Source organism: Mobula hypostoma, chromosome 10 (assembly GCF_963921235.1).
Source record: "Mobula hypostoma chromosome 10, sMobHyp1.1, whole genome shotgun sequence".
In the NCBI taxonomy this organism is placed as follows: Eukaryota; Metazoa; Chordata; class Chondrichthyes; order Myliobatiformes; family Myliobatidae; genus Mobula; species Mobula hypostoma.
In genome coordinates this window covers 112886705-112901687 of record NC_086106.1, presented here as the reverse complement: position 1 = coordinate 112901687, position 14983 = coordinate 112886705, and the positions used below count along the sequence as shown (strand labels likewise).

Sequence of the window (14983 nt, the reverse complement as noted above, 5' to 3'; positions counted from 1 at the left end):
GTTGGATGGATCAGAAGGATCAATGACAGTACTAAGGGTCCTGCATATGCAGTGCTTCTAGCAAATATCTCTAGTGGGTGGAAGAAAGATACTGATGATCCTCCCAGCAGTCCTTGCAATCCTTTGTAGGGTCTTGCAGTCAGATGCCTTGCAATTCCCATACCAGACTGTGCTGCAGCTGGTCAGGGCACTCTTGATGGTGTTCCTGTAAAAATTGGTAAAAGAGCATGCAGACATGGTCAAGAGGTCCAGTTCCTGTTAAGACCAAACATCAGAATAGGGAAGAAATGTGATTTTAAGTGACTGACTGTGGAATGATTGTTGGGCCAGAGAGGGTGGTCTGAGTATCTCAGAAACTGTTGATCTTCTGGAATTTTCACACACAACAGTCTCTAGAGATTACAGAGAATGGTGTGAAAAACAAAAAATAAATCCAGTGGGCGGCAGTTCTGTGGGCAAAAACATTTCGTTAGTGAGCAAATCAAAGGAGAATGGCGAGGCTGGTTCACCGACAGGAAGGCAACAGTAACTCAAATAAGCACACACTACAATGTTATTGTGCATTAGAGCATCTCTAAAAGCACATGTCGAACCTTGAAGAGGGTGGGCTACAGCCGACACCTGATTCCACTTTTGTACCTAATAAAGTGGCCTTTAAGTGTAGGGACCAATAATTATGGAACCCAGCGCCACCAACATTAAAATACATTAACATTAGAATGCATGGGACTCCAATGGTACTTACGGGTAAACCAGGAGGTCCTGATAAACCTGGAAAGCCATCCTTTCCTGGTTTTCCTGGAATACCGGAAGGTCCTCTGGGCCCTGGAATACCACGATCTCCCTTTTGTCCTTCAAAATGGAAATCACTGTTAACCTCTGACATTGTGTTGAAATATACCAAATATAATAAATTCACCTGAATTTTCCATGTTCCATATTGTTGAAGTGATGTTGAAGTGGAATTAGGCCATCCGTGCATGGCTGATCGATTTCCCTCCAAACCCCATTCTCCTGCCTTCTCCTTGTAACCTTTGACATCCTGACTTACCAAGAATCTATCAACCTCCACCTTAAATACACTCCAATGACCAGGCCTCTACAGTCACCTGTGGCAATGATTTCCACAGATTCACCACCTTCTGGCTAAAGAAATTCGTCCTCATCTCTGTTCTAAATGGACATCCCTCTATTCTGAGGTAGTGCCCTCTGGACCTAGACTCCACCGTTATAGGAAACACTCTCTTCACGTCCACTCTACCTAGGTGTTTCAATGTTTGATAGTTTTCAATGAGTTTCCTCCCCCCCGCCCCCACCCACCCCACCACCATTCTTCTATCGAGTACGGGCCCAGAGCCATCAAACGGTCACCATGTGATAAGCCTTTCAATTCTAGAATCATTTTTATGAACCTCCTTTGAAACCTTCTCAAACGTCAGTACATCCTTTCTTAGATATGGGAACCAAAACTGCTCACAATACTCCAAGTGAGGCCTCACTAGTGCCTTATAAAGCCTCAGCATTGCATCCTCATTTTTATATTTTAGTCCTGTCAAAATGAACTCTAACATTACATTTTTCTTCCTTACCACTGACTCAGCCTGCAGGTTGAGGGACCCCTGAACAAGGACACCCAAGTCTATTTGCACCTCAGATAGGCTGCTCCACCTCTCTCTGAATCATCTGCAAACTTGGCCACAAAGCCATCAATTCTGTCATCCAAATCACTGATGTACAACATAAAAAGAAATGGTCTCAACACCGACCCTTGAAGTACACCACTAGCCACCAGAAGCCAATCAGAAAAAGTGCCCTTTATTCCCAATATTTACCTTCTGCCAATCAGCCAGGCTCTTTCCATGCTAGCATCTTTGCTGTAATACCATGGGCTCTTATCTTGCTTCACGTATGGCACCTTGTCAAAGGCCTTTTGAAAATGCAAGTACACAACATCCACTGATTCTCCTTTGTCTGTTCAGCTTGTTATTTCCTCAAAGAATTCTAACAGGTTTGTCAACCAAAATTTTCCCTTAAGGAAACTATGCTGACTTTGGCGCATTTGATCATGTGTCTCTAAGTACCCCGAAGCCACATCCTTAACAATCGACTCCAACATCTTCCCAACCACTGAAGTCAGGCTAACTGGTCTATAATTTCCTTGCTTCAGCCTCCTTCCTTTCTTGAAGGGTGCAGCAACATTTGCAATTTTCCAGTCCTCTGGAACCTTGCCAGAAGCTAGTGATTTCTGAAAATCATTACTAATGCCTCCACAATCTCTTCAGTTACGTCTTTCAGAAATATGGGGTGCAGTCCATCTGGTCCAGGTGACTTAACTACCTTCAAACCTTTCAGCTTCCCAAGCACCTTTGGCCTATAAATAGCACCTGCACCCGCTCTGCCTCCTGACACTCTCGAACTTCCAGCATACTGCTCATGTCTTCCGCAAAGGTTTCCAATCCTCTAACTTTCCACTAATTTTTGCTCTATTATATGCCCTCTTTTTTGCTTTTATGTTGGTTTTGACTTCCTTTGTCAGCCACATTTACGCCATCTGCCTTCAGAATACTTCTCCTTTGGGATGTATCTATCCTGCACCTTCCATTTTGGTCCCTAGAAACTCTACCCATTGCTGCTCTGTTGTCATCCCTGCCTTCATAATTCCCTTTACTCCACTGAAATACTGATATATTTGACTTTAGCTTCACCCTCTCAAATAGCAGGGTGAATTCTATCATATTATGGTCACTGTCTCCTAAGGGGTTCCTTTACCTTAAGCTCCCTAATTAAATCCGGTTTGGAAAATCTCAGTCACAGACCTGTTTTAGTGGAAGCATTAATCTGTTCCACATCAGATCAGTTAATAGCTCTGCTAAAATAATGGAATGAGGAATTTTAGAGCTTTCTGTTCATCTTCTTTAACAAAAATGAAATACCATGAAATCAGAAGATCCAGAACATAGAGAAAATGATGAAAGTACACAGCAATCCTACAGAATGAAACAGTTTGTATTTTTTTTACCAGAACTTGGTTAAATTGTTGAACTGCACCACTATCATTCTAGTAATTTCATCATTCTTGTTCTAAAATCAGGTAACTTCACGAAACTTCTAATGTGTCAGACGTATATGATAAAGATGTAAAGAATGATAATTGCCAGAGCACATCAATCATTTGTTTCTTTATTGCTGTCCTGCAAAAGGGAAGATGTATTTGGAAGAAAAATTACATAATATTGTCATTCCTCTTACTCATTTGCAACAAGTTCCTATTTTTCCAGGATGGCTGTGAAGGCCAAGTCATTGGGTATACTTAAAGCAGAGGTTGATGGGTTCTTGATAAATAAGGGTGTCAAAGATGTTGGGAGAAGGCAGGAGAATGGGGTTGAGAGGTATAATAAATCAGCCACGATAGAATGGTAGAGAAGACTTAGGCAGGAAGAGGGATGAGGTCCTGAAGTGTGAATTTCGAGAACTAGGCAGAAGGCTGAAGAACAGGACCTCAAGGGTGGTGTTCTCAGGATTGCTGCCAGTGCTATGTGACAGTGATGGTAAGAATTGGAAGAGATGGCAATTGAATGCGTGGCTGAGGAGTTGGTGCAGGGAGCAGGGTTTTAGATTTTTGGATCATTGGGATCTCTTCTGGGGAAGGTGGGACCTGTACAGATTGGATGGGTTGCACCTGAATTCTAGGGGGAGCAATATCCTTGCAGGTAGGTTTGCTAGCATGGTTCGGGAGGGTTGAAACTAATTTGCAAGGGGGATGGGACCCAGAGCGATAGAACAGTGAAAGAAGTGCATGGAGTAAAGCCAGATCTAACATATAGAGAGGCTTTGAGGAAAGAGAAGCAGAATAAATGGTCTAAAGACAGTAAGGTAGAAGGGCTGAAGTGTGTGTACCTCAATGCAAGAAGCATCAGGAACAAGGGTGATGAACTGAGAGCTTGAATACATACATGGAATTATGATGTAGTGGCCATTACAGAGACTTGGCTGGCATCAGGGCAGGAATGGATTCTCAACATTCCTGGATTTCAGTGCTTTAAAAGGGATAGAGAGGGTGGAAAAAGGGGAGGAGGGGTGGCATTACTGGTCAGGGATACTATTACAGCTACAGAAAGGGTGGGTAATGTAGCAGGATCCTCTTTTGAGTCAGTGTGGGTGGAATTCAGGAACAGGAAGGGAGTAGTTACTCTATTGGGGGTATCCTATAGGCCCCTGGTAGCAGCAGAGATACAGAGGAGCAGACTGGGAGGCAGATTTTGGAAAGGTGCAAAAATAACAGGGTTGTTATCATGGGTGACTTTAACTTTCCTAATATTGATTGGCACCTGATTAGTTCCAAGGGATTAGATGGGGCAGAGTTTGTTAAGTGTGTCCAGGACGGATTCCTGTCACAGTATGTGGACAGGTCGTCTAGGGGGAATGCCATACAAGTATATTAAGAGCAAAAGGATTGTAAGGGATAAAATTGGTCCTCTTGAAGATCAGAGTGGTCGGCTTTGTGCAGAACCAAAGGAAATGGGGGAGATCTTAAATAGGTTTTTTGCGTCTGTACTTACTAAGGAAGCTGGCATGAAATCTATGGAATTGAGGGAATCAAGTAGTGAGACCATGGAAACTGTACACATTGAAAAGGAGGAGGTGCTTGCTGTCTTGAGGAAAATTAAAGTGGATAAATCCCCGGGACCTGACAGAGTGTTCCCTCGGACCTTGAAGGAGACTAGTGTTGAAATTGCGAGGGGCCCTGGCAGAAATATTTAAAATGTCGCTGTCTACGGGTGAAGTGCCGGAGGATTGGAGAGTGGCTCATGTTGTTCCATTGTTTAAAAAAGGATCGAAAAGCAATCCGGGAAATTATAGGCCGGTGAGTTTACCGTCGGTAGTAGGTAAGTTATTGGAGGGAGTACTAAGAGACAGAATCTACAAGCATTTGGATAGACAGGGGCTTATTAGGGAGAGTCAACATGGCTTTGTGCATAGTAGGTCATGTTTGACCAATCTGTTGGAGTTTTTCGAGGAGGTTACCAGGAAAGTGGATGAAGGGAAGGCAGTGGATATTGTCTACATGGACTTCAGTAAGGCCTTTGACAAGGTCCCGCATGGGAGGTTAGTTAGGAAAATTCAGTCGCTAGGTATACATGGAGAGGTGGTAAATTGGATTAGACATTGGCTCGATGGAAGAAGCCAGAGAGTGGTGGTAGAGAATTGATTCTCTGAGTGGAGGCCTGTGACTAGTGGTGTGCCACAGGGATCAGTGCTGGGTCCATTGTTATTTGTCATCTATATCAATGATCTGGATGATAATGTGGTAAATTGGATCAGCAAGTTTGCTGATGATACAAAGATTGGAGGTGTAGTAGACAGTGAGGAAGGTTTTCAGAGCCTGCAGAGGGACTTGGACCAGTTGGAAAAATGGGCTGAAAAATGGCAGATGGAGTTTAATACTGACAAGTGTGAGGTATTACACGTTGCAAGGACAAACCAAGGTAGAACATACAGGGTTAATGGTAAGGCACTGAGGAGTGCAGTGGAACAGAGGGATCTGGGAATACAGATACAAAATTCCCTAAAAGTGTGGTCACAGGTAGATAGGGTCGTAAAGAGAGCTTTTGGTATATTGGCCTTTATTAATCAAAGTATTGAGTATAAGAGCTGGAATGTTATGTTGAGGTTGTATAAGGCATTGGTGAGGCCGAATCTGGAGTATTGTGTTCAGTTTTGGTCACCAAATTACAGGAAGGATATAAATAAGGTTGAAAGAGTGCAGAGAAGGTTTACAAGGATGTTGTCAGGACTTGAGAAACTCAGTTACAGAGAAAGGTTGAATAGGTTAGGACTTTATTCCCTGGAGCGTAGAAGAATGAGGGGAGATTTGATAGAGGTATATAAAATTATGATGTGTATAGATAGAGTGAATGCAAGCAGGCTTTTTCCACTGAGGCAAGGGGAGAAAAAAACCAGAGGACATGGGTTAAGGGTGAGGGGGGGAAAGTTTAAAGGGAACATTAGTGGGGGCTTCTTCACACAGAGAGTGGTGGGAGTATGGAATGAGCTGCCAGACGAGGTGGTAAATGCAGGTTCTTTTTTAACATTTAAGAATAAATTGGACAGATACATGGATGGGAGGTGTATGGAGGGATATGGTCTGTGTGCAGGTCAGTGGGACTAGGCAGAAAATGGTTCGGCACAGCCAAGAAGGGCCAAAGGGCCTGTTTCTGTGCTGTAGTTTCTATGGTTCTATAGATCTAGTACTAGGTAATGAACTGGGTCAGGTCACAGATCTCTCAGGGGGTGAGCATCTGGGGGACAGTGACCACTGCTCCCTGGCCTTTAGCATTATCAGGGAAAAGGATAGAATCAGAGAGGACAGGAAAATTTTTAATTGGGGAAGGGCAAGTTATGAGGCTATAAGGCGAGAACTTAAGGGTGTGAATTGGGATGATGTTTTTGCAGGGAAATGTACTATGGACATGTGGTCGATGTTTAGAGATCTCTTGCAGGATGTTAGGGATAAATTTGTCCCGGTGAGGAAGATAAAGAATGGTAGGATGAAGGAACCATGGGTGACAAGTGAGGTGGAAAATCTAGTCAGGTGGAAGAAGGCAGCATACATGAGGTTTAGGAAGCAAGGATTAGATGGGTCTATTGAGGAATATAGGGAAACAAGAAAGGAGCTTAAGAAGGGGCTGAGAAAAGCAAGAAGGGGGCATGAGAAGGTCTTGGCGAGTACGGTAAAGGAAAACCCCAAGACATTCTACAATTATGTGAAGAAAAAAAGGATGACAGGAGTGAAGGTAGGACCAATTAGAGATAAAGGTGGGAAGATGTTCCTGGAGGCTGTGGAAGTGAGCGAGATCCTCAATAAATATTTCTGTTCGATATTCACCAGTGAGAGGGAACTTGATGACAGTGAGGACAATATGAGTGAGGTTGGTGTTCTGGAGCATGTTGATATTAAGGGAGAGTAGGTGTTGGAGTTGTTAAAATACATTAAGACGGCTAAGTCCCTGGGGCCTGACGGAATATTCCCCAGGCTGCTCCACGAGGCGAGAGAAGAGATTGCTGATTGCTATTCAGAAAGTCAGAAGGCATGGGATCCAGGGAAGTTTGGCCAGGTGGATTCAGAATCGGCTTGCCTGCAGAAGGCAGAGAGTTGTGGTGGAGGGAGTACATTCAGATTGGAGGATTATGACTAGTGGTGTCCCACAAGGATCTGTTCTGGGACCTCTACTTTTCGTGATTTTTATTAACGACCTGGATGTGGGGGTAGAAGGGTGGGTTGGCAAGTTTGCAGACGACACAAAGGTTGGTGGTGTTGTAGATAGTGTAGAGGATTGTCAAAGATTGCAGAGAGACATTGATAAGATGCAGAAGTGGGCTGAGAAGTGGCAGATGGAGTTCAACCCGGAGAAGTGTGGGGTGGTACATTTTGGAAGGACAAACTCCAAGACAGAGTACAAAGTAAATGGCAGGATACTTGGTAGTGTGGAGGAGCAGAGGGATCTCGGGGTACATGTCCACAGATCCTGGAAAGTTGCCTCACAAGTGGATAGGGTAGTTAAGAAAGCTTATGGGGTGTTAGCTTTCATAAGTTGAGGGATAGAGTTTAAGAGTCGCGATGTAATGATGCAGTTCTATAAAACTCTGGTTAGGCCACACTTGGAGTACTGTGTCCAGTTCTGGTCGCCTCACTATGGGAAGGATGTGGAAGCATTGGAAAGGGTACAGAGGAGATTTACCCGGATGCTGCCTGGTTTAGAGAGTATGCATTATAATCAGAGATTAAGGGAGCTAGGGCTTTACTCTTTGGAGAGAAGGAGGATGAGAGGAGACATGATAGAGGTGTACAAGATAATAAGAGGAATAGATAGAGTGGATAGCCAGCACCTCTTCCCCAGGGCACCACTGCTCAAAACAAGAGGACATGGCTTTAAGGTAAGGGGTGGGAAGTTCAAGGGAGATATTAAAGGAAGGTTTTTTACTCAAGAGAGTGGTTGGTGCATGGAGTGCACTGCCTGAGTCAGTGGTGGAGGCAGATTCACTAGTGAAGTTTAAGAGGCTGCTAGACAGGTATACGGAGGAATTTAAGCTGAGGGCTTATATGGGAGGCAGGGTTTGAGGGTCCGCACAGCATTGTTTGCCGAAGGACCTGTACTGTGCTGTACTATTCTATGCTCTATGTTCTAAGACTTGATGTGCAGAATGGCCTAATTCTGTTGTTTTGATCTGATGGTAATACTAGGATGCCTGTCTAGTGGTTACATTAGGAAATCCCAGCCATAATTTTGGGAGAATTTTTCCTGACTTCCTCTGGAACAGTTTTTTTTAAAATTATGAATCTCCTAATTACAAACGTTTGTAGTTCAGAGAGCAAATGAACTGTAGTGTGGAAAATGGCAGCACAGAAGAGAGCAGAAACAGCACTCCAATTACTGCAGCCGATGTAGGCTGCATGACCATGAGGGAACATTCCTGACCCTCTTCTATGTCCTACCATAATGAGACCAAAAATCTCCATGCTTAGGAATGGGAAAACTATCCAGGTTTATCAACTCTCACTTGGAAATGTGTCTCAAATCCCGGAATACCAGAAGGTCCCTTGGCTTTGGTACAGCAGGATCACCCTTTTACTCTTCAAAATGGAAACTATTCAAAAGCAAAAACCAAATTGTACAGGTGACCCTTCTGCTTCAGAGTGGCGTTGTGTGCTGAGATGGTGAAACAATATTTATTTGTACCTTTTGCCGATATAAATGATGAGTCCCCTTTTTGTCCTTTACGACCTCGCCCTCCTGGAACACCCGGAAGACCCTAAAACACCAGAGAGACAGTCAACATTGTCCATCAACAGTTCATAAGACCATAAGAGATAGGGGCAGAGTTGGGCCATCAGGTCTGCTCTGCCATTTCATTGTGGCTGGTCTATTTTCCCTCTCAACTCTATTCTCCTACCTTCTCCCTACAACTTTTCATGCCCTGACTAATCAAGAACAGATCAACCTCTGTCTTCTATATACCCAATGACCTGGCCTCCACAGCCACCTGTGACAAAGAATTCTACAGATTCACAGACCTTTCGCTAAAGAAATTCCTCCTCATCTGTGTTCTAAATGGACATCCCTCTATTCTGAGGTTGTGCCCTCTGGTCCTAGACTTCCCCACTCTAGTAAACATCCTCTCCACATGCACTCTATCTAGGCATTTCAACATTCAATAGGTTTCAATGAGAACCCCCTTATTCTTCTAAATTCCAGTGAATACAGGGCCAAAGTCATCAACAACTCTTCATACAATAACCCTTTAATTCCTGAATTCATGCTCCTGAACCTCCTCTGAACCATCTCCAAGGTCAGTACATCCTTTCTTAGATAAGGGCCCAAAATTGCTCACAATACTCCAAGTGAGGCTTCATCGGTGCTTTATAAAGCCTCAGTATTACATACTTGCTTTTATATTCTAGTCCTCTTAGAATGAATGCTAACATCACATTTATCTTCCTCAACAGCCTATAGAACTTAGAACAAACAGCATAGAACATGGAATAATTCAGCTCAGGAACATGCCGTCCCCCCATAATATCTGCACTGATAAGATGCCAAATTAAACTAAACCTCTTGAACCTGCCATATCCTTCCATTTGCTACATATTCAAAAGCATTAATAACACTACCATATCTGCTTTCACCACTGCCCTGTTCCTATCTGGAAAATGCATCTCCATTCCCCCTCTCACCTGAAATGCATCTCCTCGTATGTTCGACATTTCCACCCTAACAAGAAGATTCTGACTGCCTAATTCTATCCATGCGTCCGACAGAGGTAGAATTAGGCCATTCAGCCCATCGAGTCTGCTCTACCATTCCACCATGGTTGATTTAATATCTCCCTCAACCCCATTCTCCTGCCCTTCTCCCTGTCACCTTTGGTAAAGAAAATTTGTCCTCATCCCTGTTCTAAAGGGTCTTCCCTGTGTTCTGAGGCTGCACCCTCTGGTCTTGGCTTTCCCCACTAAAGGAAATAGGTACTCAACGTTCACTTTATCTACGCTTTTCAATATTCTATAGGTTTAAACGAGATCCACCCTCCCTTCCCCATTTTTCTAAACTCGAGCAAATACAGGCATAGAGCCATCAAACGCTCCTCATACATAAACCTTTCATTTCCAGGATTATTCTTGTGAACCTCCTCTGGACACTCTCCTTTCTCAGATAAGTGGCCCAAAGTTGCTACTATGATTTGTAGAAAAATTGCTACAAATTTCTTCCTGTAATCGCCCTTCTCCATAAAACTGACTTAAACTGATCTTATCGATTCTTCTTCTGACTTAAGAAATCAGAGACACAGGGGAGAATCCATGCTAGAGAATGGGTCAGACTTATTTACCTTTTGACATGCAACATCTTCTCATAGTTGTTGTGGTGATATCAGAATAAAAGATCAGAGCTCCCAAGCAATAATTACTTACTGGTGGGCCTACTTGCCCTGGATCCCCGGGTGATCCTGGGTCTCCACACTGTCCTTTGCCACTATTAAATCCAGGCTTTCCTGGCTTTCCAGGAGGACCAGGGGGACCTGGATACCCTCCTGTAATCACACCATTGCAGACACAATCTCCTGGTTCACCTGGCAAGAGGAAACACCATCACTTAAATAACACATTGCAGCTTATTTTTGTGTGAAACAGTGACTGAAATTAAAAGGAAGGACAAATCTTTTCCCTGGTTCCAGGATTCAGGTTTTTCACACACACACACACACACACACACACACACACTGCTTCAGAACCAGAGTGTACTGAAGAGTATATGCATTGATATGTGTGTGTATGTATATGTGTGTGTGTGTGTGTGTGTGTGTGTATATATATATATATATATATATACACACACACACACACACACACACACACACACACACATAAAGGCACAATAGGTATAAAGAACACAATTAAAAAGATCTGGGAGTAACAATCATTTTGTTCTCCCTTACGCTCATGTACTGATAAAGAGTAATGATAATAAAAATGAACAATCTTGAATCTTGAAGCATTTTCAAAATCTATTTTTAAGACATGAGAGGTACCAGTAAGATCCACTCATTGCCAACATAACCTGCCACCTTCTCATCTGAGAGTCCTATAGGGCCACATTGCTTTGGGCATGGAGGGAGGCAAGGACATTTGTGGGGTCTTCATCTTAACAGAGGCTCAACTATACAAGGTCAGGCAATGTCTAGAGTTCTGAACTACCAGCTGACAGTATGAGAACTAGTTCAGCTTTACACACTGACTGCTAACATCATCTTCTTCCAGCAGAATGACGCATCCCACGCATCTGGCAATAGAAGCATACCCGTGCCTATCAGTTGCCATTTTAATCTCCAGTCACTCAACAATGGGTCCCACAGCTTCCAGTTCTGCATGTCATATGCATAGGGTGAAGTTTCAGGTCATAGAAGCCATCATTTTTACCACATGAGCTTCCTTTGGTGATAAGAATTCGAGTAAATTCCACTGGAAGAGAAGTATAGATCGATAGAAAATACTGTACAATTACTGGCCTATGGCCCATGATATTGTGCCTTTTAATTTTAGACTTTTTTAGATTCTGGTTTATTTATCACATATACAGTACATTGAAACATACAGTGGAATGTGTCATTTGCGTTAACAGCCAACACACCCAAGGATGTTCTAGGGGCAGCCCGCAAGGTGTCGCCACACATTCCGGTGCCAGCATTTCATGCCCAGCATGTTCAGAAGAACAACACCGAACACAACAAACAACCACACAACAACAGCAAAACAAGCCCCCTACCCCATCCCCCCACTCTCCCACTCCAGGACAGTATTTAGTAATCAAACGCCCACTTAAACTAATCCCTTCAAGCTTAGACAATGCTCACACCTCTCCATTCTCTGACTGTCTAAGAGCCTCCTTCATGCCTCTGCCATCACCATGGCAGCACATTCCAGGCGTCCACCACCGTCTGTGCAAAAACTTGCCCACACATCTCCTCTGAACTTAACCCCTCTCACTTTAAATGCTTCTCTCTACAGACCTGGCTGGTGGCATCAGTGCCGGATAAGTCCCGAAATAGGTCTCGGGAAGAAAGGGCCCGAGTTCGAATCCAGCCGGCTCCCCTGTACGTTTTCCATCCGTGCTGGGTTATGAGCTGGTGATCTCTTTGGAAACTCACCCGGTAGAAGGCAATGGCAAACCACTGCTGTAACTTGCCTCGTACACAGTTGCCCACTACGTCAGAGAGGTGTGGAGGGAAATCGTCCGCTAACCGGAGAAACTCTGGATGTGACATACCTTTCCTTTCCTTTTCCTAGTATTATACACATTGACCCTGGCAGAAAGATAACAACTGTCCACTACGCCTCTCAATCTTATAATCCTCTCTCAGCCTTCACTGCCCCAGAGAAAACAACCCAATCTCTCCTTGTAGCCTCTGCCCTCTAAATCCAGGCAGCATCTTGGTGAACCTCTTCTGCACTCTCACCAAAACCTTGACATCCTTCAAGAGCAACCAGAAATGTATGTAATACTCCAGATGTTGTTTAACCAGGATTTTATACAGATACACCATAGGTTCCTGTCACTTGAATTCAGTCACTCAACTAATAATGGCAAACACGCCATACATTTCCTCTATCACCCTATCAACTTGCATAGCCATTTTCAGGGAGCTATGGATTTGGATCCCTCGATCCCACTGACAAGGCTCCTGCTTTGACTGTGTACTGTGCTTTCACATTTGATCTTGCAAAGCGCAGCATCTCACAGTTAACCGGGTTAAACTTTTTAATTCCACATCCCATTCCCATTCTGACATGTCTATCCACGGCCTCCTCTACTGTAAAGATGAAGCCACACTCAGGTTGGAGGAGCAACACCTTATATTCCGTCTGGGTAGCCTCCAACCTGATGACATGAACATCGACTTTTCTAACTTCCGCTAATGCCCCACCTTCCCCTCGTACCCCATCCGTTATTTATTTATATACACACATTCTTTCTCTCACTCTCCTTTTTCTCTCTCTGTCCCTCTCACTATACCCCTTGCCCATCCTCTGGTTCCCCGCCCCCCCCCCCGTCTTTCTCCCCGGACCTCCTGTCCCATGATCCTCTCATATCCCCTTTGCCAATCACCTGTCCAGCTCTTGGCTCCATCCCTCCCCCTCCTGTCTTCTCCTTTCATTTTGGATCTCCCCCTCCTCCTCCCCCTCCCACTTTCAAATCTCTTACTAACTCTTCCTTCAGTTAGTCCTGATGAAGGGTCTCGGCCTGAAACGTCGACTGTACCTCTTCCTAGAGATGCTGCCTGGCCTGCTGCGTTCACCAGCAACTTTGATGTGTGTTGCTTAAACTCCATCTGCCGTTTTTCCACACATATATCTGCAATTGATCTACATCCTAGTGAATTTTCAGCCTATTTTTGTATCATCTGCAAAATATTTTATTCCAGTAACTTAAATGCTAAAAGATAAAGTCCTGATCTCTCATTCTACCTTGTTATTACCCTTGCACCTTACTTATCTACCTGGACTGCATTTTCTCTGAAACTACATTTTATTCTGTATTCTGTTTTCTTTTTACTGCCATTATGTGTTGCATGATCTGGCTGGAAGGACTGCTTCGTCGAGCACCTCCACTCCATCTGCCTAAAGCAGAACTTCCTGGTGGCCGCACATTTTGATTCCCAATCCCATTCCCGTTCCAACATGACAGTCCATGGTCTCCTCTTGTGCCAAGATGAGACCACGCTCACGGTGGAGGAGAAACACCTTATATTCCATCTGGGTTGCCTCCAACCTGATGACATAAACATTGTTTTCTCCTTCAAGTAAAAAAATCACTCCCCCTCCCATCTTAATCTATTCCCCACTCTCCCACTCTGGCCTCCTATCTCTTCCCATCTGCCAATCACCTCCTCCAGGGTCCCTTCCTCTTTCCCTTCCTCCTGTGTTCCCCTCTCCACTCGTCTCTGATTCCTTTCCTCCAGCCCTTTACTTTTCCCACCCACATGGGCTTCACCCATCACCTTCGAGCTAGCTTTCTTCCCCCCCCCCCCACCTCGCCACCCCTACCTCTTTATTCTGGCATCTTCCCCCTTCCTTTTCAGTCCTGATGAAGTGTCTTGGCCCGCAGCATCAACTGCTTATCCATTTCCACAGATGCTGCCTGACCTGCTGAGTTTCTCCAGCATTTTGTGTGAGTTGTCACAGAAAGCAAAAAAAAAGCTTTTCACTGTATTTTGGAACATGTGACAAGATAATAAACTAATACCAATGCCAATAACAGACAAGTGTTATTTGATAGCTAACACGCACAAGACACAGGCAGTATTTATGGAGAAAAATAAACAGTTGACATTTTATTCTGAGACCCTTCCTGAAACATCAACTCTTTATTCCTCTCCATAGGTGCTGCCTGGCCTGCTGAGCTCCTCAGGCACCTGTTTCAGCATCTGTAGAACCTGATATGTTTACTCTTAGTCAGTTATATTTACTCACCTTTATATCCTTTGCTGCCTCTGAACCCTGGGGGCCCTCTTGGTCCAGGTAAGCCAGGGGGTCCAGGTTCTCCAGCGACTCTGCTGCCCTCAATATCTAGACATATCATCAAAAACAAGCAGTAGGTTCAGTGGTGAAGGCAAAGTGATATTTGCATTCTACCATCTTTTTTGTTTAAGAATTGTTACTCAGAATGATAAATTTTAAATGCGATGGCGAGAGGTCTAAACCTCTAAACCCACATTTTATGAATTCTCCCAATGGTTAAAGACATGAGATATTAAAGCAAGAAATTGAAGTAATTAAAAAGATGGGCACGACTATCATGGGGCACAATAAATATTTTCTTTATCAGCACACAAACTATTAAAACACATTTGCACAAACAAGAGTAAAACATATTCTAAAGAGCTGAGTTTGGAGATGTAAGTTGCATTGTCTTTAAATCAGAAACGGTGAGGT

General features: G+C 43.9%; 1 protein-coding gene across 4 annotated transcripts in view; it reads right to left on the bottom strand.

Annotated features, from left to right (window-relative positions):
- col4a6 (collagen, type IV, alpha 6) overlaps positions 1-14983 on the bottom strand; it is a 469192-nt gene that overhangs the window by 104278 nt on the left and 349931 nt on the right. For all 4 annotated transcript variants that reach the window (XM_063061061.1, XM_063061062.1, XM_063061060.1 and 1 more), the window contains exons 21-24: positions 14522-14617; positions 10466-10623; positions 8739-8811; positions 746-852 (exon numbers count right to left, since the gene is read on the bottom strand). In XM_063061061.1, the coding sequence (XP_062917131.1) occupies positions 746-852; positions 8739-8811; positions 10466-10623; positions 14522-14617 (434 nt within the window). The remainder of the gene's footprint in view (positions 1-745; positions 853-8738; positions 8812-10465; positions 10624-14521; positions 14618-14983) is intronic.